General features: G+C 37.4%; 1 protein-coding gene and 1 pseudogene across 3 annotated transcripts in view; both read left to right on the top strand.

Moving 5' to 3' along the window:
• Window positions 1–11,329, top strand: part of SHPRH (SNF2 histone linker PHD RING helicase) — a 94,467-nt gene extending 83,138 nt beyond the window's left edge. For all 3 annotated transcript variants that reach the window (XM_077896121.1, XM_077896129.1, XM_077896139.1), the window contains exons 26-30: window positions 892–984; window positions 1,654–1,740; window positions 2,472–2,650; window positions 7,842–7,922; window positions 9,318–11,329. In XM_077896121.1, the coding sequence (XP_077752247.1) occupies window positions 892–984; window positions 1,654–1,740; window positions 2,472–2,650; window positions 7,842–7,922; window positions 9,318–9,414 (537 nt within the window). In that variant the 3' untranslated portion in view covers window positions 9,415–11,329. The remainder of the gene's footprint in view (window positions 1–891; window positions 985–1,653; window positions 1,741–2,471; window positions 2,651–7,841; window positions 7,923–9,317) is intronic.
• Window positions 11,330–20,957: 9,628 nt separating this feature from the next.
• LOC144283359 (proteasome maturation protein pseudogene) lies at window positions 20,958–21,553 on the top strand (annotated as a pseudogene).
• The last annotated feature ends 1,703 nt before the right edge of the window (window positions 21,554–23,256 follow it).

Raw genomic sequence — 23,256 nt, 5'->3', positions numbered from 1 at the left:
TGCACGTATAATTAGCAGTCTGCATACCAGAGAATTATATAATTATGTAGACTTAGGATTTTAGTATTACAATTTTAAAACTTCTTCCATAATTCTCTCTTGCTAACTAAAAGTTGCATTGCCTTTCTTTCTTGTTTCATTTATACATTTTACCTCTGAGTGTCTCTGTAAAAGTGCTAAAAGTCCCATACCCTTAATATCTTCATGTCTTGCCATCTCCCAGAGCATTCCAGGAGGAAAATTTTCTCAGAAGGCTATGAAAACATTTGCTCATTTCCTCATTTTTTTATTTCTTCATTTTTTTCCTTTTCATACTTTAATGATGGAAATGGTTATGGAAAATGTAAAACCCACCTGTGTGTGTTTATTTAGCTTTATAGAAATCTGCTGCTATCCAAGTAGATGTTATTTGTACCTCTGTCACTGTCCTTTGTAATTCCCTACAAGAAAAGATCCTTCCTGAGTTGGATCCTTCACAGTTTGCTTACATTAGAATTCTGATTCATTATATTCTTAAGATTTCTAATGCCATATAATATCTGAAGTGAGGAGTGCTTTTAATATATAAATTCTGCTGATCTAAAATAATAAAATCTTCTAACTACAAATCCTACCTACTTTAACCTAAAAATCTTCTCTTTATGGTCATATATCACTATATGACTTTCTGGTATGTTTCAGAAGCAGTTTTCCCTAGATTTAAGTTCTATAGCTTCTAGCTAAAGAAAATTTCCAGCAAATACAAAATAAAGAAGAGTGAACACATAGAACCCGATAGTTTGTTTTGATGTACATGTAGTTTTGGTAATAAAAGTGTTTTATATTGGTTTTCCTTTTCATTGTAAACTAGATTTATTTGGTAGTGATGTGTTTTCTTGTTTATGTCCAAAGGGCAGCCATTCTACAAAAGTGGAAGCTGTGGTCAGAACTCTGATGAGAATCCAACTTAGAGACCCAGGGGCTAAAGCACTCGTCTTCTCAACGGTATAATCAACATTTTCATTCTGAGTCTTACCTCAGACTGGCTTTCTGTCAGCTCATATCTGAGAACTCATGTTTAATGTTTGTTCTAATATAGTTGAGATTTAGAATTACTGTTAGATTTTCCATGTTCTTTTTTTTTTTTTTTCTATTTCCATAGGATAAAATTATTTTTAGAGAAATTTGGTGATGCTTTACAAAGGCAATTTCTATAGCTACATTTCCTGTTAATGTTTTATGGGCATTTTCTAATGTTAATATGTTAAAAATTAGAATCTGTAACCTTGAAAGTCTCATTCCACAAATTAAATTGGTTATTTGAGAAAAAGAAAAAGTAATCTATTGAATAAAATATGAAGTAAAAGTTGTAGTTTTTATTTTTAAAAGATAGGCAACTTTATCCATTAGCCATTCCATTATTTATGTTTATCTTAATTCAGTTCCCAAAAACACCTATGTCTTTTACCCTAAATTTAACCAGCATTTGACTTAAACAAACAAAAACCACTGCCATTTTGGTAGTGTAAAATAATATTGGTGGAACCACATTTGAAAGTTTGTTTTTATGTTAATTCTGAAGTACAAAAGTAATTTAGATTTAGTTCCTTTTCAATTCCTTTTTATGTGAAAACTATACAAAAATTTGTTTTCTTATTTTTTTATGTGTTCTAGTGGCAAGATGTATTAGATATTATTTCAAAAGCCCTCACTGACAACAACATGGAATTTGCTCAAATCAGTCGTGTTAAGACATTTCAGGTACGTCAAGAAGATTTTTACTTTTTTTGAGGGGAGATTTAGTTGTAAATTAAAACTGCTGTTAATAGCTTACTTGCATTTATTGTCTTGTGTAAAGATTTGAGTTATTGATTCATTATAAAACTAACATTCAAAAGCAAAGTAGAGAAACTAATTATTTTCTATCTATTCATTTATACCCATAGCAAGGTCATTTTTTTTTAAGATCTTCTGACTTGAGGTCGTTTGCTTCAATAGAGGAAAAGATGATCTGTGATACACCTGTTCAATGGACAGGGCCCTCATGCCAGGATTAGGTTCTCAAGACACTACACCAGGAAAAACCCTATGTGGTCAAATTGCTTACGCTACGCTCAGCACGACGACTGGCGCACACCCTGAGACAAAAACACAAAAGAAGACCAAGTAAAAATGTAACAGATTCATGTCTCTGATCTCATCCTCACTCTGGCACACACTTTCTTTTTCTCTCTCATGTAGTTTAATTGGCATACATCAGGTACATGTATCATGTGTTTCCACTGTATCATAAAGAATAAGAGAGTTTATGTGACCCTTGTCCTCACGAAGGTCAGACAAGTTTACATTTTCTGAAATCGGTAATTTATATTTAATTGTCTTAATTATTACATTTCACAGTGACCTGAATACTATTAGGCTTCTTAATATGAGCTATACTATACTGCTCTAAGTGATCCAGCTAAAATCTAAATATACCTTTCTTTTTTTAGGAGAATCTTTCAGCATTTAAACATGATCCCCAAATCAATATCTTGCTGCTGCCCCTGCACACAGGTTCTAATGGATTAACTATCATTGAAGCAACTCATGTTCTCTTGGTGGAGCCCATCTTGAACCCTGCCCATGAGCTTCAGGCCATTGGGAGGGTGCACCGGATTGGACAAACAAAGTAAGGACTAAAGTTAGCATCAGTTACATTTGCTTCCAGTTTCTAAGATATAAATCAGTGTTTAAATTCTTCAATTATGTTCATATAACTATTCATTTTTAATGACTTATTTATTAAATGTTCAAGTATATGACCAAAAGACATTTTGAGATTTCCAACCCTCCCTCCTCCAAACAGCAAATCCCTGAATTCTCCCATATTTGTGTCTCCCTTCTTGGAAAAATTACGCTGTTCGCTTCACCAAAACAGTTTCTTAAACTAAGCTGCAGAGTTGAAAGCATCCATCATGACTTTGAGGAGAAGTGATTTTTGATTGTTTAAAGTAGCCTGTTTTTAAAAGAAGGCATATCCCATTCATGACTCCTTTTTAAATTCTTTCCCTTAGGAAAAGATAGTCCCTTGGGGCTACTCTAAGAGGTAACTAGATTTAGTTGAGGCCCAACCTAATAGTGAGTATTGTGTAATATCTACTACTTTCATTCAAATGTCAGAATAGACAGTTACCCTTCATAAGACCTCTTAGATGTATTACCTCCTAGATGGTAGATGCCTTGAATGTTTAAAAAAAAAATCTGTACTGAGTATTCATTAAATATTGACTGAGTGGCAACTATATGTCACTCATACTAGATATTGAAGACTCAAATTGAGTAAGACATAGTCTGCTCCCCCAAAGAGGTTGCTATGTAGTACAGGAAGCAGAAGAGCTGACCTATTGCAGCAGAGTGTGCAAAAATGTAATAGAAGTACTGTGGTAACAGAAGGGAGTCATTAGTTGTGCTTAGAGTCATGGAAGGCTTCATTAGGTTGAGTCTTGAAGGAACAATTACTTCAAAACTAGGCTAGAAAGGGGTGCTCACACAGCCAAAGAGAATTGCATGTGCAGGAACACAGAGGAGATAAACACCAGGAGATCCCTAGGGACCCAAAAGAGTTTAGAATTGCTTAGGAATAGAGTATGTGGAGAGGAGTAACAGGAGATGCCATCTTGTATGACCTACTGTTAAAAGCTGGATTGCTCTGTAAGCAATAGCCAGGAGAACAAATGAGGACTTTTAGTTTTCAGCATGAAAGAGACATGTTCATCAAACAAACCCATAGTAAAATATGACAAAGTAACATAACTGTAATAACTGCACACTTGTTCTAAGTATTGTCCAGTGTCATTTAAAATGCAGTTATGTCTTATTTGGTTGGGGTTTTTTGGGTTTGTTTTTTTCTTATATTTTTAAACATTGCCGCCTTGTCTTATCACTGTTTTCCAAAGCATGGACTGGATTCAGCTCAGATGAAAGGCCATTCAGCACTACCTGACAATCCTACTATGCTTCCCTAGTAGATAGATTTTTTTTCCATTTTCTGAAGAGATGATCTTAAAAGTCATCTATAACTTCCTGCTCCCCACTGATGACAGTCTTGCCTCATATGTAGAACACAGATAAAGTCAGATTTGAAGCATCTCATCTTTCCATCACCAACTTGAGTAATATACCTGCATCAATACCCACATACTTCATTCAGTAAATTTTTATTAAGCACCTTCTGTGTTCCAGGCACTGTTCTAGGTATTTGAGATGCCCTCATGGAAATTATGATAGTTGGTAGAGAGACAGATGGTGAACAAGAACATAAGTAAAATATATGCTATGTTAGGAGCTGGAAAAGTAGAGTAGGGAAGGAGGATAAAGAGTGCATTTGGGGGCAGCCGGGTGGCTCAGCGGTTTAGCACCGGCTTCAGCGCAGGGTGTGATCATGGAGACCTAGGATCGAGTCTAACATTGGGCTTCCTGCTTGGAGCCTGTTTCTCCCTCTGCCTCTCTCTCTCTCTGTGTGTCTCTAATGAATAAATAAATAAAATCTTTAAAAATAAAGAGTGCATTTGGCTGGGGACTCCTGAGCGGTCCCATTGGTTAAATGTCCACCTCTTGATCTCACCTCAGGTCTTGGTCTCAGCGTTGTGAGTTCAAGCCCCAAGTTGGCCTAGCATGGAGCCCAGTTTAAAAAAAAAAAAAAGTACATTTGGCTAAGCAGGATGGCATGCAGGTTTTTTGTTTTTTTTTTTAAGAGAAGGAGGAGCAAGGGGCAGGGAGGAACAGAGGAAGAGAGAGAACCTTAAGCAGGCTCCATGGAGCCTGACATGGGGTTATGGGGCTCAGTCTCTCAACCCTGACATCATGACCTGAGCCAAAATCAAGAGTCAGATGCTTAACCCACAAAGCTACCTGGCATGCAAGATTTGTATGGGGAAGAATATTCAAGCAGATAGCACACTTAGTGCAAAGACCCTGTCAAGACTGTGCCTGGTATGTTTGAGGAATAGTAAGGAGCCAGAGTTACCGAAGCAGAATAAGTAAAGAGAGTAGTAGGAGATGAAGTCAGAAAGCTGGTAGGGGAGGGGAATTTATAGGGCCTATGAGGTCACTATGAGGACCTTGATTTCACTGTGTATAAGATAGGGAACCAACAGCAGGCTTTGAGCAGAGGAGTGACAAGTTCTAACTTGTTTTGAGATAATCATTCTGAGTGCTATATGTTCAGGGCCAGGGGAAAGGGGAACATATGGGGAGTAGAAGAAGAGAGAACAGTTAGGAGGCTGTTGTGTAATCCTAGTAAGAGTTAAAGGTGACCTGAACCATGGGAGCAGCAGTAGATATGATGTGAAGTGGTCAGGTTCTGGACATATTTTGAGAACCAGTAGTTATGTGTGGACAGAGTAGACATGGGATGTGAGCAAGTCAAGGTCAATGCCATGGTTTTTGACCTAGAAAACTAGAAGGATGAAGTAGGTTTCAGATGAGCCAGGAAGGACTACAGGGTAGAGCAGGTTTGGTAAGGAAAGAACAGAAGTCTATTTTAAATAGAAATTTGAGATGTTTGATATTTATTAGAAAACTGGAGATAGGTATTCTGTAATTGGATGTACAAGTCCTCAGTTCAGGAGAAGTCTGTGCTAGAGATATATTTGAAAGTCAACAGCATATAATGGTATTTTTAAGTCACGGGGCTGAGTGAGATTACCAAGGGAATGTGTATAGATAAAGAAGAGGATCAACGACTGGACTCCAGAGCACACCAAAGTTAGAGGCCATGGGAGAAGAGAAAGAACCAGCAAAGGTAACAGATGAAAATCAAACAATGAGTTGAGAAGAAAATCAGAATAGAGAGGTTCCTGGAAGTCAAGTAAAGAATGTAACTCAAGAAGAAGGATATGACCATCTGTATCAACAACTGTATTATTAAAATGTCAAGTAAGATAAAAAATGAGAATTGACCCTTAAATTTAGCAGAATGGAGATAGAAACCAGTTTTGGTAGTTGTGGAGGTGATAGCCTGATTTGAGTATAAGAGAGATTAGGGTTTCATTTATTTATCAACAAACACTTATCTAGCAGAGAGGGTTTAAGTAATTTGTCCAAGGTCACATAGGTAGCAAAAGTGGCAGCGGGTTTCAAACATAGCTCCTCTGCCTCCTCAATCATACTTTTAAGCACAGTACACTGCTGTCTCTACATCACTGATGGGACTCGTATTTTGAGCAGTTTTGCTTCAAAGAACAGAGAAAAGGAAGAGTATGAGATCAAGAAGTTTTTTTGTTGTTGCTTTTTCCTTTCATATGGGAGAAATAATGGAGCAATCCATTAGAAATGGAGAACTAGTGAAGCAAGAGAGAAGAGAGAGTGCCAGAATAATACTCAAGTGCAAGCCTTGGTTGTAGGTAGAGGTATGAATATTTCATCTGTAGCAATAAGCAGGAAGGCACAGTATGTTCCTTCCCTTTTATTACAGTGGGTGAAATGTCCCTTTTCTTTCAAAAGCCAGCCATTCCACTTGTCATAGGTCCCATCCCTTCTCATATTCTCAAGGACATTCCTCTTGTAATATATGACCAGATAAATATGTCTTAATATCATCTGCTTTAAAAACACTCCACTGCCCACCTTCCCCTTCTTAACCTTCCTCTTTCAGCCTTTCCGGTTGAGTTTTTGTCCTCAGTGTGCCACTGAAATGTGATTCATAATATTATTAATGACCTACTTCTTGCCATTGGTCCCTGCAGGTTCTTTTTTTCTTATCTACACTTCTAGATGAGCTTATCCAGTTCCAGAGCTTTAAGTAACATTTATATGTGGATGACTCTCAGATATATGTCCCTGGTCTAGACATGCCCTTTCAGCTCCTGTCTCAGACTCTCATTCCCAGCTCTTTTGCTTCACCCATAGCTGGACTCCTCCCCTTAGATACCTAGCTAATGGAAAACTCAGATTTAACATGGGTAAAAGAAAGTGTATTCCTACTGCATTCCCACCCACTCCAAGCCCTCCCCATCTTATAATCTGACTCTCTTAACTGTAGTTTCTCAGACCATAAATCTAAGACTCTTCCATACTTCTCTCTTTGTGCCACACATCCAAACCATCACTGAAGCCTTGCCAACTCTACCTGCAAAAGATATTCCAGACCTTCTGATAGTTACTGTTTCCATGGAAACAACCAGAACACAACTCTCCATCTTATCTGGACTCCTACAGAACTCCTTAACTGACTTCTTGGTCTTCCCTTTGCTACCTAATAGGCCATCTCCCACACAGCAGCCAAAGGGGTGTCTACAGTATAATCAAGTATAAATCAAATCACGCATAAAACCCACGGATGACTTCCCCTCATAACCACAATAAAAACCAGATTCCTGCCATGTCCCTCCAGACCCTACACGATCTGTTTCCTGCCCACTCTCCAATCTTATTTCCACTCCCTGCCTCTCTGTTAAAATACACTTCTGCCATGCGAGGTTTCTTTCTGCCCTTCATACATTTTAGGCTTGTTCCAAGCATGTTCTCTTCCCAAGAGCTTGCATTTATTTATTGTTGCTTCTGTTTAGATGCTCTTTCTGCTCCTTGGCTTAGCAACCTCATTCCCGTCAGTCATGTTTCAACTCATATGTCAGCTTCCTTATGGCATTATCTGTATTATCTAATTTATGTGTTTATTGTGTGTCTGCCCTCATTAGAATGTTAGTTCATTAAGACTAGTTTGTTTTATTTACTGCTGACCACCGCCCCAGCACCTTGATTACTACTTGCCACAATGGGCCCTGTGTGACTGATGAATATAGCATATAATATGTGAAGTCTTGTTTGTTCTAATTGGTTTTAAGAAGTTTTTGAACTTACCATTGTTTCATACCTTCTAGACCTACTATTGTACACAGATTCTTAATTAAAGCAACAATAGAAGAAAGAATGCAGGCAATGCTGAAAACTGCTGAGAAGAGGTACATAATAATCTGCTACAAGCCCGATGGATGTTACCTGTTTATATAAGGTTATACAAGTGTTGGGACTTCTTCACTTAGATGACCAGATACATTTTTTAAAGGCAAAACAGGACATTTTACCTATCTAAAATTTTCCAGTTAATGCTCTGGACATCCTATATTTGACTTAATTTATTAATAGAGATTGTAATGTTTAAAAATATTTAAACTGCCCTACATTTCTTTGCCATATTGGATTACTTTTTAAAGAAATCTATCTTTATGCCCACCCTAAAAGCCTTCGTCTGATATCTCTAAAAGGAAACTTACAGTGTTGCTTTATAAATCACACATGCTGGTCACATGCACACGAGAAGATCTGGACTTAAAACTCAGCTGATGATTGTGATATTTGTTCCAAAGGCAGAACAGAAGCAGAGAGACCAGAGCGACCTTAATTTTAAAAACTTAATTTTAGGGACTCCTGGGTGGCTCAGTGGCTGAGCGTCTGCCTTTGGCTCAGGGTGTGATCCTGGAGTCCTGGGATCGAGTCCCACATTAGGCTCCCTGCGAGGAGCCTGCTTCTCCCTCTGCCTGTGTCTTTGCCTTCTCTCTGTCTCTTATGAATAAATAAATAAAATCTTTAAAAAAAAACTTTAAAATTATAAAATTTTATAAAGTTTAAAAATTATAAAACCTTCTAATATTTATTCCATAATTTTCTTCAAAGTCATTTTGAAAACATAAACCAATGCCTTACTATATATCCTTATGAGATAGGTATGGTTGGCAGATACAGAGGAATGATTGCCTTGGAAGGGATGTCTATACAGAGGCACAGTGCATAGCAACGAAGCAATTTGAACGAGAAATCTCCTTCCATTGGTGGTTTATGAGAAGGAAAGAGTCTACTGTGAAAGCTATTTGCATCAGACATGAAGGCTTTTTATTGCTGATGTTTCCATGTGTAACAGAAATCAGCAATTATAGTTAAGCTGCTTAAATAAAATAGCAGTTACAAGAGCTGTTGAAATTCTCTTCAAATACACTAACTTTAGGTAGTAAGAAGGCAGATTCTAAGGTGAGAGCTGTAGCAGCATTTGGCATGGGTTCTGTTTCTTTATTTTAGGAATTGTGGAGAGAAAAGACATTTTATAACAAAACCTAAAAGTGCTATACAGAAGTCTTCACTAATTTTGACGAGATGTACTAATGATCCTGTCATTGACTTTCTTCTTGAAGGTTCTTATGGTTCACTTACAAACACTTATGAGCAAATATGTTTTTATATTATAAGAATATTTTTATATCATTATGTCTTAATATTATTGAGACTAGAGCAAAATATAACACAAATGTAACCATTTATTCCTTGGTTTCTTTCTGACTCTCCTTCCTTGGGAAACCTTGCAGTCACACGAGCTCATCGGTGAAGCATCCCGAAGCTTCCGTCTTAACCTTGGCTGATCTGGCGGATCTGTTTACCAAAGAAACTGAAGAACTTGAATGAAGTACACTTGATTCAATCCAGAGACTTTACTGTAGTTAAGTTTTTCATTGCTTATAGAGAAGGTTACAAGTAAAAAATCCAGTAGATGTCAGTAAATACTGTTCTTCATTGAATGAATTTCTTTCTTTTTTTAGTTGTATGGTGTCCTAGTAGTTACTGAGTCCTTTCCAATTATCTTGTTTCCAAAAGATCTATAAAGATTTTTGATCTTACACTCCTAATACAACATTTATTTTTGTCCCAAAGAATAACTACATCTGATGATGCAAGGGAATTAAGAGAGGTAATGTGTACTTTTCTTTTGATAAGATCGGTCTTAAAAAGAATTGGAGTAAGGGAGAGAATAAACTGGTCTAATTTTATATGACCTAGTATATTTGACCCACAAAAATCTCGTTTTGGAAGGGCCTTCAGTATCTTTAGTACATGATTCACCAATATCTTGGTAGTAATATTTTAAGTAGATGGCAAATTATATTAACTTCTAGTTATTTGAGTAGCTTTAGACTATAACTCCATGCATAGTGACTTTACAGTAATACTATTCCTAACAATAAGTTAACATTTAGGCAAGTTTTTCTTTTCTCTGTATGTTGCTACTAAAAATTGAAACATTGAACACTTTTCTTATTTCTATGATGTGTTAAGTAGTGTCAGTGTATGCAGTGAACTTTAAATAGCATTTTAAGTGTATTCATGTTTATCATAAAATTATCTAAACTGCTTTTTCTATTTTTAATTTTCCTTGTTTTTACATACTTTAAGATTGATGTATCTGTAAATATTGCAGTTTTTATCATTTTATTTCTTAATCATAACATGGAAGTATGTATGGCCAGGTTTTGTGTTCTGTTTTTTTTTTTCTTCATTATTATATTGATGTCTTGGATTCTTTTCCTTTCCTGTGTTGTTGGGAAACTAGACTTTTAACCACTAGTATCTAAATTTGTGATAATTTGTTATTTTATTTTACTAGGACTTCTCTCAAGGACTAGTATTTGATCTTTGGAACAAGAGAATGTCGTATTTACATAAGCAAATAATTGCAACTGATAACTGAGTGTTTCTTCTTCTGTGAAGAATTAATGGACTTTGAAATCACTAAATAAGGAGTAGGTTATTTTATCCTAGCCATTTGATGTAACACAACTATTCTTGTTTCATTTTCTTTGAGCCTCCAGAGTTTTAAATGACCCTCAGGACTCATTAGCTCCTACTTAGCTGCCCAGAAAACTGTAATAGAAATATCCCTTATATCACATTTGTCCAAGAAGCTTTGGTGCTTAGTTAAGGTGCATTTTCTTATTCTAGGTTTATAGGGTGACATAATTCCACTGAAGAAAACACACACACGTTTTTGGTGCTTATTCTTCAGTTGAAGGAAGATATGCATTGATTCTTTTATATGAAATTAAACAAGACTATTATTTTTGTAGCTCTTTACATATTATAAAGAGCTTTCCTGTACATTCACATTCAGCTTTAATTTGCCCACCAGTCCTGTGAAGTTGGTATAACTAATATCATTCCTCTTATAAAGGTAGAGAACCAAGGTTCAGAAATACAGAGAACCATGCTTGTGACACGTAGCAAGGCAACAGTGGAGCCCAGATGCCCTAACTCCCAATCTCATGGTCTTTCTCTAAATCTTCTGTCATGCTGAGATTCAAAAGGTCCATGGTTATAATTTGATAATCAGCATATTTCAGTATTTCTGTTTGTTTCCTAGTATTCCTTTTTGAGCTAAAGTTTTAGGGAAAACAATTTGATATGCTTCGATTTTGTAAAAAAAAAAAAAAAGAAAGAAAAGAAAAAAAATATATATAAATACACCTATCTGTATTAGAGAAAAACTGTTCTTATTTATTTCTGTAAGATATCATTAATTAAATAAATATTTTAGTGGAAATTGAAATTTGGGGATTTATTAATTTCTGAGCTATACAACATTCGTGTATTTTCTTGTTTTTTGTTTTGGTCTCTTAACAAAAGATGTCAAAATTGTTTTTACTATAGAATTCCATATTTTATAGACATTTATCATTTGTTCAAAACAGTCATGGCATTTCTCCCAGAAAGTTGGTCAAAACAAATACAGATCTAATCCCCACATCTTCTTGGCTGCAAATGAAGGACTGTTCTTTTTCCTTCTTCCATCATTTTATATTTTCTGAACTATTACTGTGCTCACAAATAGTTGTTCTAAAGTGGGTACTGTTCTAATGAACCAGTGAGAAAAAAGGGATCGTGCCAATCCTTAAAGAGCTTAAATGTATTTGGCTCTGGGGAAGTATTCTCCGTTACATGAATCCGAGTCAGCTTATTAGGACTGAAAAGATGAGTTGTATACAGTATAAAATACATGTGCCTAATTCCATATTCCTTTGCTTCAAACCAGATAACTTTACTGTTTATTGCAGCTTCAGCTTTTCTCGTGGTCTTTATTGTGGCAGAATGATCCATGTGTTTCGCTTTTTAGGGATTCATACTTTTCATGTCCTCTTAATAACAAACTAAAAACTATCGACATGGTAATTCAAGATGTGACCACAAATGCTTTATGAATAATTACAAACTCATAATTTGATAAATATTCAGGAATGGAATTGAGCCATACAAGATTAGTCATCAACTTAAAATGCCCTTTCAAGTAGACAAAAAAACAAATTGTCTTTTAAATCTTCTCATGCTCTCATTTACTACATTTAGTAAATTGAAATTTTAGTGTGCTTGAATTATTTATTAAACTACAGAATAACCTTTTGAAATGCAAAAATCACCTATGCTAAAATGAGATCAGGCTTAGTTAAATTAAATAAAAAGTATCTTGGGGGGCACCTGGCTGGCTCAGTGGGTAGAACACGTGACTCTTAATCTTAGGGTCATGAGTTCAAGCCCTATGTTGGACATGGAGCTTACTTTAAAAAAGGTATCTTTCAGTTTTTCTAGAATTTAAACAAAATCCCCCCAATAACGTCATTTCATGATCTTTAACTGGCATGCCAATAAAAAATGAAATATCATTAAAACAGTACAGTGCAAGCAATGTATTTTGAGCCTGTCTACTCTGATAAGGGAAATCTAATCTTTAATAATATTTCTTCAAAGCGGGACCAATTAACTATATTTTATAAAATATATGAGAATCTCCATGTATCTCTGTTATATTGTGAAACCCACAAGAATGCTATCTCATTAAGGTTAAATAGGAACCACTCCCAAGCCTTCCTTTAGAGGAGGAGCCTGCAGGGTAATTGACAACCCAAGGAGCATTCCAGGTCTCAGGACAGGTATGCGGTGTTACATCTGAATTCTAGAAAGCGCAATGTCACAGACAGAAAATAGCACGAAAACCTGTCTTCCCTTACCTTCAGCCAGCCTTTCCGGGACACACATACCTTGTCTTTGAAGGTCCCATACCATCCCTCATATTCTTTTCCATTATTTAGTATCAGTGACTTAAGACTGATTGTGCTTGTTGAAACTGACCTTCATTATATGGAAACTGAATCCTTTGTACTGCAACTTATGTATGCAACTTCTTACAAACCAGAAATAAAATTTAGCCTCCTCTATCTGTATGATGATCGTTTGTATAGGTGTCTATTATTAAATTGTTCAGTAACTTTCTTTCTTCCTATCAAATAACCCATCCCTTCAGTCTTCTCTTAAAAGTCTTCCTCCAAAGCCCTTTGTTATATTTGTCTCCTGGAAACTGGTTCTTATTTATGCTCCACACTTCTGATAGAGCCTGATCAGGGAACAGTTTTGTCCAAGGACTGATACTGTTTGTGTGAGATCTGTGATTTGTATACCAGCACAAGTGCCTTATGGAGCAAATATTTGTTCCCAAATTTCCTTAGAAATCTAGTGTCTCCTCACTTTGTTAGTGACTTGTTTAGAGTATATCTACGGAGATTACCTATGTTTATTTTCTTTCATGACCATTTAGTTTATATTTACCACATCCCTAATTCTGTACTCAGAACTGCAAAGGCATGTTATGCCCCCTTCTGTTTCCCAGCTTCCTATAATCACATGAGAGCTACATCCAGTTATTTTTTCAGACTCCTTTTTTTTTTAATATTTATTTTTTCACGAGAGATGCAGATAGAGGCAGAGACATAGGCAGAGGGAGAAGCAGGCTCCCTCTGGGGAGCCTGATGCAGGACTCAATCCCAGGATCCCGGGATCATGACCTGAGCCAAAGGCAGACGCTCAACCACTGAGCGCCTTTTTCAGACTCTTCATAAAAATTTCCACTGACTAAGAGGAGAGCATTATTGCCTATTGATTGTGTTGAAAATATTTTCCTTTGGCAGACACAAAAAGATGTCTTTGGTAAATGCAAACCTATACTTAAGAAGAGAACTTAGTGCCTGATCTTGCTTTATTGTATCAGTATTTATCAGTGATTAGTTATTAAAATATTAAGCATCATTATGGGATGTTGTATTTACTTAAAACTTCTTCTGGGCTTCTCACTTTTTAAGTCTATAATTGATTACCTGGTTACTTCTTTTATTCTGCGGGTGACCATTCTACCTTGCTTCCCACATGACTGCTTACCAGCATGATACAGTACAAATAAATACATAGCACTTCTGTCCTCTTATTAAGTTGCTAAGGACAACTCAGATAAGCAGACATCTGATTTATGCAATAAGTTCTTTTAAAAGGATGATTATTTTTACTCATAGTCTTTATGCATACAGCAAAGGATTGGCAAGTTTCCTTCTTAAATGGTTTTGGTCTTTCAAGCATTAAGATAAAGATCTTTACTGATTAAACCACTTTTTAATTCTCTTCTTTCTTCCTTTCTTCTAATCTGTTCTGTTCTTCCTCAGTTTTGAGACTGTTTGTCTCTATCAGAAAAGTAGTTTATCCACCATTACATAAAAGGGTACTTACCAGATCCCCTACCTGAACAGTCCTAACGGAGTCAGTGGGCTTGGGGAGTGAGCAGGGCACCCCTCAGATGAGCTTCGGAGGGCACCCCCCCAAAATTGTAAATAGCTGCAGCTCCCTGGAGAGAGTACTATAGCAGCCCAAACTAATGGCATGACCCATATAAATAAAAGCCATTAAAGCCCTCAGTAATTTTGATACATATGAAAGTCCTGAGACCAAAAAATTTGGGAACAACTGCAATAGCCTATTTTTAAAGTATCTTCAATTACATACTTACTTATTCATTAGGAACAAGGTAGGGAATGGCAAAAATTTTCTAGCCAAGCGTAAATTTGCTATATGTACATGTTTATTGATCACAGACAAAAGTTTATGTTAAGAAATCCACCCGCACAGCAGCAACACTATATGCAAGCTTGGTGGATCTTGTAGATAACAAGGATTCCGTTTAATTTTGCATCATGCACTGTTAAAAAAAAAAAAAAAATGGTTGAGTTGCATATAACGCTGACTTTGAACCAAATGCTGTTGCCATATGAATATAAAATGGAATAGTGATAATCATTCTGTGACTGCTCTGTGACCACAGAGATAATTCTCACCTGTGAATGGTGAGTTGTATAAGTCACCTCTGGTAGGCCACAGTTTCCGGTATCAATCAAATAGTAATCTGTGTGTTGCTGTGAAAGTGTTTTATAAGTTTGGTTAAAGTCCATATTCAGCCAACTTAAAAGGAGAGGATTATTCTAGATGACCTGGATGGGTTTGATTCAGTCAGTAAAAGGGCATTAGGAACAGAAGTGAAACTTCCCAGAAGAAATTCCACCTGTGGACAGCAGCTTCCACTCATGCCTGAGAGTCCCCGCCTGCTCTATAGACTTTGGACTTGCCAAACCAACATCCGCAATCACAAGCCAATGCCCTATAATACTTTACTATATCTCTCCTGCTGGTTTTGTTTCTCTGATCGAACCCTGAATACATAGACCACCCTTGGTTACCACTTTTAAATAGCATTATCATATTTCTTAGAAAATACACCCAAAAGTGTCTAGACATAACCTAAACGTTTGTATATAGAAGGAAGATTGCAGTGGGAAAAAAAGGTTTTTAAATTAGTATTACTAGTGTCCATTATGGCTTCCAGTGTGGCATGTGCACTTTGCAGGAACAGGCAAGGAGATCATTAAGGTGTGGAAAGAAGATATTGGAACTTCTATTGAGTTGGGAGGATTATTTGTAAAAAGAGAAATTTAGCTTCCTCTTATTTAATACACAGATGAATAGTAACACCCTTATTCCCATCCACACATATGGCAGTCATATGTCACCTATGTAAGTGGAGATGGGAGGTCCTCACACATCAAGGCAAGGAAGGGTGAAGAATTTCATTTTTGTATCAAGATGTTGGAGGGTAAAAGCTAGTCACCTTCCCTACTAAATGCAGAGGAGGGATGTATAGCATCCAATATGATTTTGATTATCCATAAGAAAGAAAGTTTAGAACATAAAATGGGTTCTTGAAGAGATAGTGAAATCATTTCTGAAAGTTCAAGAAAAGACGGAGTTTTATCAAACTACAAATGAACTCTAAGGTTCTTTTAAGTCCTTTAGTTAATGATGGTATTTCCCATTCTAGGTTTTGTTTTCTTTTTCCCAAAACGTGTGGCATTAAGTTCCAGAATCTCTTTACCCAAGTGAATAATAAATACCAAAAAGAGGGGCACTGCTATTTTCCCTTTCTAAAAAGCTCATAAGCAGGAAATGCAACTATTTTTTTAAAATTTAATCAAGAATTAAATGAATTCAGTAGAAAAAAGGCGTTGCCTTCCATTGGGTATGCAGTAAATAGTTGTTGAATTTAATTCATTGGAATAACTGATAAACATGGCTCACATCAAAGCAGAGTTGTGAGGGCTACTGAACCATTTGCAAAAATCCAGTCCACTAAAGAGACCTGGCTAATTATAAACACTGAGAAATCATCTCACATTTCTCCTACTGTACTATTCCTGTGTGTTCCACATTTGATAGTACGTACTGTTTGATTTTTATTCTTTGATTTTGATATCAGTAACTGTTACACTAATTTTATCTCTAAGACTTATTTAATATTGCATTGAGCTGTTTAGGTTTTTTTGGACTTCCATGAATCCAGCTGTCAAAAAATGTGGTAGCTCTGCCCTGAAATCACAAGACAACTGCATTGTCAGCATAAAATATTAACCATGTTTCTCTCACACTAGTGTCAGGAAGCAAGAATTTCCTGTTCCCTTCAAGGTCTTTATAGATGGACTAAGAAATTGACATGAGACAAATTAACAGGAGAAAGTCAAATTTAATCTCGAACATACGGGGAATTCACACAGACATGGAAATTCCATGACATGCAAAATGAGGTCTATATGTCATTCTGAACTAAGAGAAAAGGATGGAGTCTGGGACGTCAGAGGGATGGAATGCAATTCACAGGAAGTTGAAAAAGACTAAATGTTTGCTGAGCCACTGAGAAATAACGGGGCACAAAGGACTTTGACCAAATAGGCCTTACCCAGTTCATAAGATAATGTAGTTAACTATGGTGATAGCTCTCTTCCTGGAGCAGGTCCTCTATCTAAATTCTTTTAGACAGTAGTAGGGGGTCGGGGGGTGGGGGTGGGAAGCGGGGAGTAAAGAGCTTTTCCAAAATCTGCTGGGGTCTGACGGCTTTTTAACTCCATAATCTTCATGCCAAAATGGCCCATTCTGGGGCAGCCTGCACTTGGCCTCTACACTAGACAAAATCATGGGTTTTTTTTTCCTCTCCAATTGGAAGCAAATTCAACCTTAAAAAGCACTGATATCCAATAATAAAAAGACAGCCCAATTTAAAAATGAGCAAAGATTTTGTGTGTGTGTGTGTTTTATAGACATATTTTTATTTCAAAATGAAGACATTGAAAGCATAAGAAATCCTAAAGTCCTATGAAATTACTTCAAAAATATCCTATGTATTTTGTATTGCCACAATATAGTGCCACTAAATGGCCTCAAAAACGATTATCAAGTAGTACAAATAGTAGCATCTTAACTCTGAAGGTTTTTTTTCCCAACTTTAGCAAGAGGAATAACTGACAAATTGTGTATCTATTTAAAGTGTACAGTGTGATGATTTGATATACATACACATTGTGAAATGATTACTAGGACCAAGGTAATTAACACACCATCACCCCACATAGTTAAAAATCTTTTTCAGTGTGTGGTAAGAAAGCTTAAGATCTATTGTCAGCAAGTTACAAGTGTACAGTCCTGTACTGCTAACTACAGTCCTCATGCTGAACTTTAGAATCTCGGAACTTACTCACCTTATAACTGAAAGTTTGTACCCATATCTCCCGTCCCTCCAAACAAAACTAAGTGACCAATAAGCACATGGAAAGATAACTAACAGTATTAGGGAAACGCAAATAAAATGCAATCAAAACCATAGTGAGGGATTGGAGGATGGGAAGAGAGGAATGCACAGGCAGAGCACTGATGGATTTTAGGGCCGTGAAACTCTTCCGACACTGCAGTGGTGGCTACATCACTATATGTATGTCAAAACCCATAGAATGTGCAACACCAAGAATGGACCCGAAGTGAAATAAGACTGAGAAAGACAAATATATTGATCCAGCAACTAAAGGGACCCCATGAAAAACTTTATTCGCTCCTTCTCCTGCTTCCAATCTCATTAGGACCTACACTCTGGCCTCACACATAGCTTATACAACAGATGGAGTATGTCCTCCTTCTAAAGGTCAAGGACTTAATGATTTCTTTGGTCTTTCAGTACAATAGGTAACACCTAAGGAGTGACTAGGCAGGGTCATGATGAAGGTTTTCCAAGACCACTGACTCACCAAGACCCCTGACTCCAGAGCATAAGTGACTTGTGGAGGACACCTAAACTCTCATCTTTGTTCTTGGATTACTAAAAGACAAGTACACCAGACCACCGTCCTCAATAAAAAACCCAGTCCCAAAGCAAAGACAAGACGCATTTTCCATTTCTTTCTGAGTCTTCCAGATGCTCTGTCTGTATCTATAATCTCTCTCTGTCTCCACTAAACTCTGCTCTTACTGCCTTTCAGCTCGTTTGGTTTCCATCCTGCATGAAGCCAAGGACCCCCTTGGCTGGTCCTGCAGGATCCCCTTTGGGCCCTCAGACCCAGCCAGCCTACATCAACATGATTCCACTCATAAGTGGAATCTTCAAAAAAAATTTTTTAATAAATTAATAAAAAGCAGGATAAGACCTATAAATGCAGAAAACTGATAGTTGCCAGAGGGAAAGGAATATGGAGGTTGGGCAACATCAGTGAAGAAGAGTGAGAGATACAGGCTTCCAGTTACAGAATAAATGAGTTATAGGAATAAGAGGCGCAACATAGGGAATACAGTCGATCCTGTAACAGTGATGCATTGATGTACTGGGAGAGATGGTAGCTACACCCATAAACATAGCATAATGTATAAATTCGTCAAATCACTAAGTCGTACACCTGAAACTAATGTAACATGATGTGTCAAACACACTCAAATAAATTAAAATATTAAAGTAAAATAGAGTCAAGCCCATGAAAAGTTAGTGACCTCTTCCCCAACTACCTTATAAGTAGTGCAGGTGCTTCTCCCCTGTTCTCTATCACCTGCTTATTCATGACCTGGCATGGATGACTGCCCTTCCCCCAGCTCATTGTACACCCACTCCTATTTCTGGGATTTGTAAATGGTAAGTCTTGTGACTCAAAAAAAAAAAAAGATGAATGTTAATATAAACTATGGACTTGGAGTGATGATAGTATGACAATATAGGTTTGTTGATTGTAACAATAGTTAACAATATATGTTCATCCAATGTAACAAATTTACCACTCTGGTGTGGGATATGATAGGATTGGGAGCAGGTAGGAGCAATATGGGAATCCTGTACTTTTTGCTCAATTTTGCTGTGAACCTAAAATGGCTCAGAACAATAAATCTATTTAAAACACACACACACAGATATAGCATTTCATACCCACTAGGATGGCTATAATAAAAAAATAGACAATGACAAGTGTGGGCAAAGATGGGGAAAACTGGAGCCTTCTTATATTGCTGGTGGGAATGAAAAATGCTACAGCCACTTTGGGAAATAGTTGGTTCATTTCTGTACAAAGTTGAACATCCACTTACCAGCTATGCCACTCCTATGTATTTACTAAAAAAAGAAAACATATATCCATACAAAGACTTGCATATGAATAGTCCAGCAGCTCTGCAAATTGTGAAACACAGAGTTCCCATCTGACCCAGCAGTTTTGCTCCTAGGCACACACCTGTGTTAGTCTGCTGCGGCTGCCATAACAAAATGCCACAGACTGACACGATAAATTTATTTCTCACAGTTCTAGAGACTGGAATTTGAAAGATCAAGACGTTGGTAAGTGTGGTTTCTTCTGAGGCTTCCCTTTGGCTTGCAGACAGCTGCCTTCTCCCAGTGCTCTCACATGGTGTCTCTCCTGAGTGCCTGTACCCCTGATGTCTCTCTTTTTCTAGGGACAGCAGTCATATTGGATTCTAGCCTCACCAAAAAACTTGTTGTTGCCAGCATTAGTTACAGCAGGGAGCCTGGGTGGTTGAGTTAGTTAAACATCTGCCTTTGGCTCAGGTCATGATCTCAGGGTCCTGGGACGCAGCCCTATGTCAGGCTCCCTGCTTAGCAGGGAGTCTGCTTCTCCCTCTCCCTCTGTGCTTCCCCCTGCTTGTGCTCTCACAGTCTCTCTCTCAAATCATAAAAATATAAAATTAAAAAATAAAATTACTCTAAAACAAAAATCTAAAAAGTATGAAATGCTTCCTTACTAAAGTGATTTTTTTTAAAGTTGTAGCATCTAGAATTACCAGCTATAATTGCCCCTCATCTGAATAAACAGCCATAGAAATAGAATGACTAAACAAAGCACAGATCAAGTTCTTAGACATAAAACAAAGGTGGCTATTATCTTCCAAAAATTCACTAACCTTGATGGTACTCTCATGAAAAGCCTTAATCTGGCACACTTGCCAGTTTCTAATAAAGAATCATATGATACTTCACCTCAAGTAATGACTAACCAATAATCATGTAACCCTAAAGTGATGTATTTTGTCCCATCCTAGAAATACATCATAGTGCCAATCTACCTTTGCACTCAAATATTGACTTGAACAGTTGAACGATGAAGCTCAGTTCAAGGAATGAGATTGTGATATAAGCTATAAAATGAATTGTGAGCAATGGCATACATCAGGGATTGTTAACCTCAACACTATTGACATTGTGGGTCAGATCACTCTCGTGGGGCCTGCCCTACACATTCAATGATCTTTAACAGTATCCCTCACCTCTGCCCCCTACATGCCAGTAGCACATCCTAACCCCCAAGTTATGACAACCAAAAATGTTTCCAGACATTACCACGTATTTCCTAAGGGGCAAAATTGAGAACCACTGCCATAAGTCAAGGAAGATTTCATGAGTTTTCATGGTACTAACACAAACTGTGTACCAAAAGAAAAAAAAAATCATGTTTGATTTCTACTTTACTTGTATAAGCTCTGTTGATTTGAAATATGCAGAATATTGTATAAAAGCAGTTCCGGGGCGGGACCGGCTGACAGTAATATTGCCGAACGGCTGTTCACAGAGCAAGTGAAGATGGATGCCAGAGGACTTGGATCTCAGCTGAAGGACAGTATTCCAGTTACTGAACTTTCAGCAAGTGGACCTTTTGAACAGCATGATCTTCTAGGAAAAGGTCTCCCTGGTGTGAAAAATGTACTTTTTTTGCCCAGTCATCCTCTTGAATTATCAGAAAAAAATTTCCAGCTCAACCAAGATAAAATGAATTTTTCTACACTAAGAAACATCCAGGGTCTGTTCGCTCCACTAAACTTACAAATGGAATTCAAGGCAGTGCGACAGGTTCAGCATCTTCCATTTCTTCCAAGCTCAAACCTTTCATTGGATATTTTAAGGGGTAATGATGAGACTATTGGATTTGAAGATATTCTTAATGACCTGTCACAAAGTGAACTAATGGGAGAACCACACTTGATGGTGGAATATAAACTCGGTTTACTGTAATCTGTGTGCTGTTCATGAAAATAGAGGGGCTGCATGTTGTTTATAGTCGTCTTTTTACTATAATTTGATGTACACAACATTAAAAGTACTGACACATGAGAAAAAACAAAAGCAGTTCCGTTGATCTTACTAAATTTAGATTACCATATTCTTTGCCAGTTTTATTTGGAAGATATCACATTTTGATCTAAAATTTGAATCCAATGCTGAAATGCCAGCTTGGAGCCAGAGGAACGAGTGTTTGTATTATAGTAAAAACTGCCCGTTGACACTTATAAATGGAAATATTTATAAAAAATCAGGAATGTAATTTTATTAATTTTTTTTTAATTTTTTATTTATTTATGATTGTCACAGAGAGAGAGAGAGAGAGAGGGAGGCAGAGACACAGGCAGAGGGAGAAGCAGGCTTCACGCACCAGGAGCCCGACGTGGGATTCGATCCCGGGTCTCCAGGATCGCGCCCCGGGCCAAAGGCAGGCGCCAAACCGCTGCGCCACCCAGGGATCCCAGGAATGTAATTTTATAATGAGTTTTGCCACATAGTAGATTTGCTATCGACAGACTTTGCAAATACACTCGATGTCTTTATCATTAAAGACACCAACTCAGAATGGTACAACTCACTTTCATTGTCCCTGTAGCCTATCAATCGCCTAAGAGTGAAGGACATCATCATTTAAGTTTGATACATTGTACTTCAAGGGTTGTAAATATGAACTTCGTGCATTCTGAAACTATGGTATGGATGGCACTTCTCCACACATTTTGATATGTCATAACATTAATATAATACCACCTTGTAACATTGATTTTCCCACTGAAAATCTTTACCTTCCTCAAGAGCATCATAAATAGATGGGATGGTCTTTTAAAAGATGGGATGGGATGAAATGGTCAATAACTTTCCCTCCTCCCTCCTTCCTTCCTTGCTTCCCTCCCTCCATTCCTTCCTACCTCCTTTATCAAGAGTCATTGAGACACTAAAGCTAATATCCCATCACCCTTCGTTATTACAAGCAAGCAAGCATGGACACACTAGCCTCTCCAGTAGCAGGATGGGAGGCTGTATCAGGAGCGATCCCAAGAGTTCACATCCATGAGATTGGCTACAGATGCCTACTAAAGATATATAATGACATCATGAGCAGTGAAAAACAAAATACACTTCCTAATTGGAAGTTTTGTGAACTAATAGTGTAAGAATAATCCTACTGGCTGATTTCTGTACCTCAGTAAATGGCACTCCATCTTTCTCTTCTCAAGACAAAAACCTTGCAGTCATCCTCATGTTTTTTTCTTCTTTCACCTCTTATATCCAATCCATCAGTTCACCCTCAAAATGCATCTGAACTCCAATCACTTGTCATCACTTCCACAGCGAACAGCTAATCCCTGCTGTGATCATCTTAACTCGGTTATTGTGACGGCCTCCTAGAGTCTTTTCCCAACACAACCACCAGTGTGATCATTTTAAGACATATGGCAGATAATGTCCCAGCTCTGTGCAAAGTCCTCCCATGGTTATTCGGCTCACTCAGAAACCTAAATCTATATGAAGGCTGGAAGGCCCCTGCTGATCTGAGCCTCGGTGGCCTCAGTCCTCATGACTCACATTCTCCCTCTATCCCTCTGTTCCATCCTCAGGGAGCCTTTTGTATCTACAGCGTGCCAAGGATGTTCCCTCAGGGCCTTTGAAATGGCTGTTCCCTCTGTCTGTATGATCTTCCTCTAGATATTCAAATGGCCCGCTTCCTCACTTCTTGTGAACCTCTGCTCCAAGGCCAGCTTATC

This window comes from Canis aureus, chromosome 1 (assembly GCF_053574225.1).
Source record: "Canis aureus isolate CA01 chromosome 1, VMU_Caureus_v.1.0, whole genome shotgun sequence".
NCBI classification, from domain to species: domain Eukaryota; kingdom Metazoa; phylum Chordata; class Mammalia; order Carnivora; family Canidae; genus Canis; species Canis aureus.
This window is presented reverse-complemented; position numbering and strand designations above follow the sequence as displayed.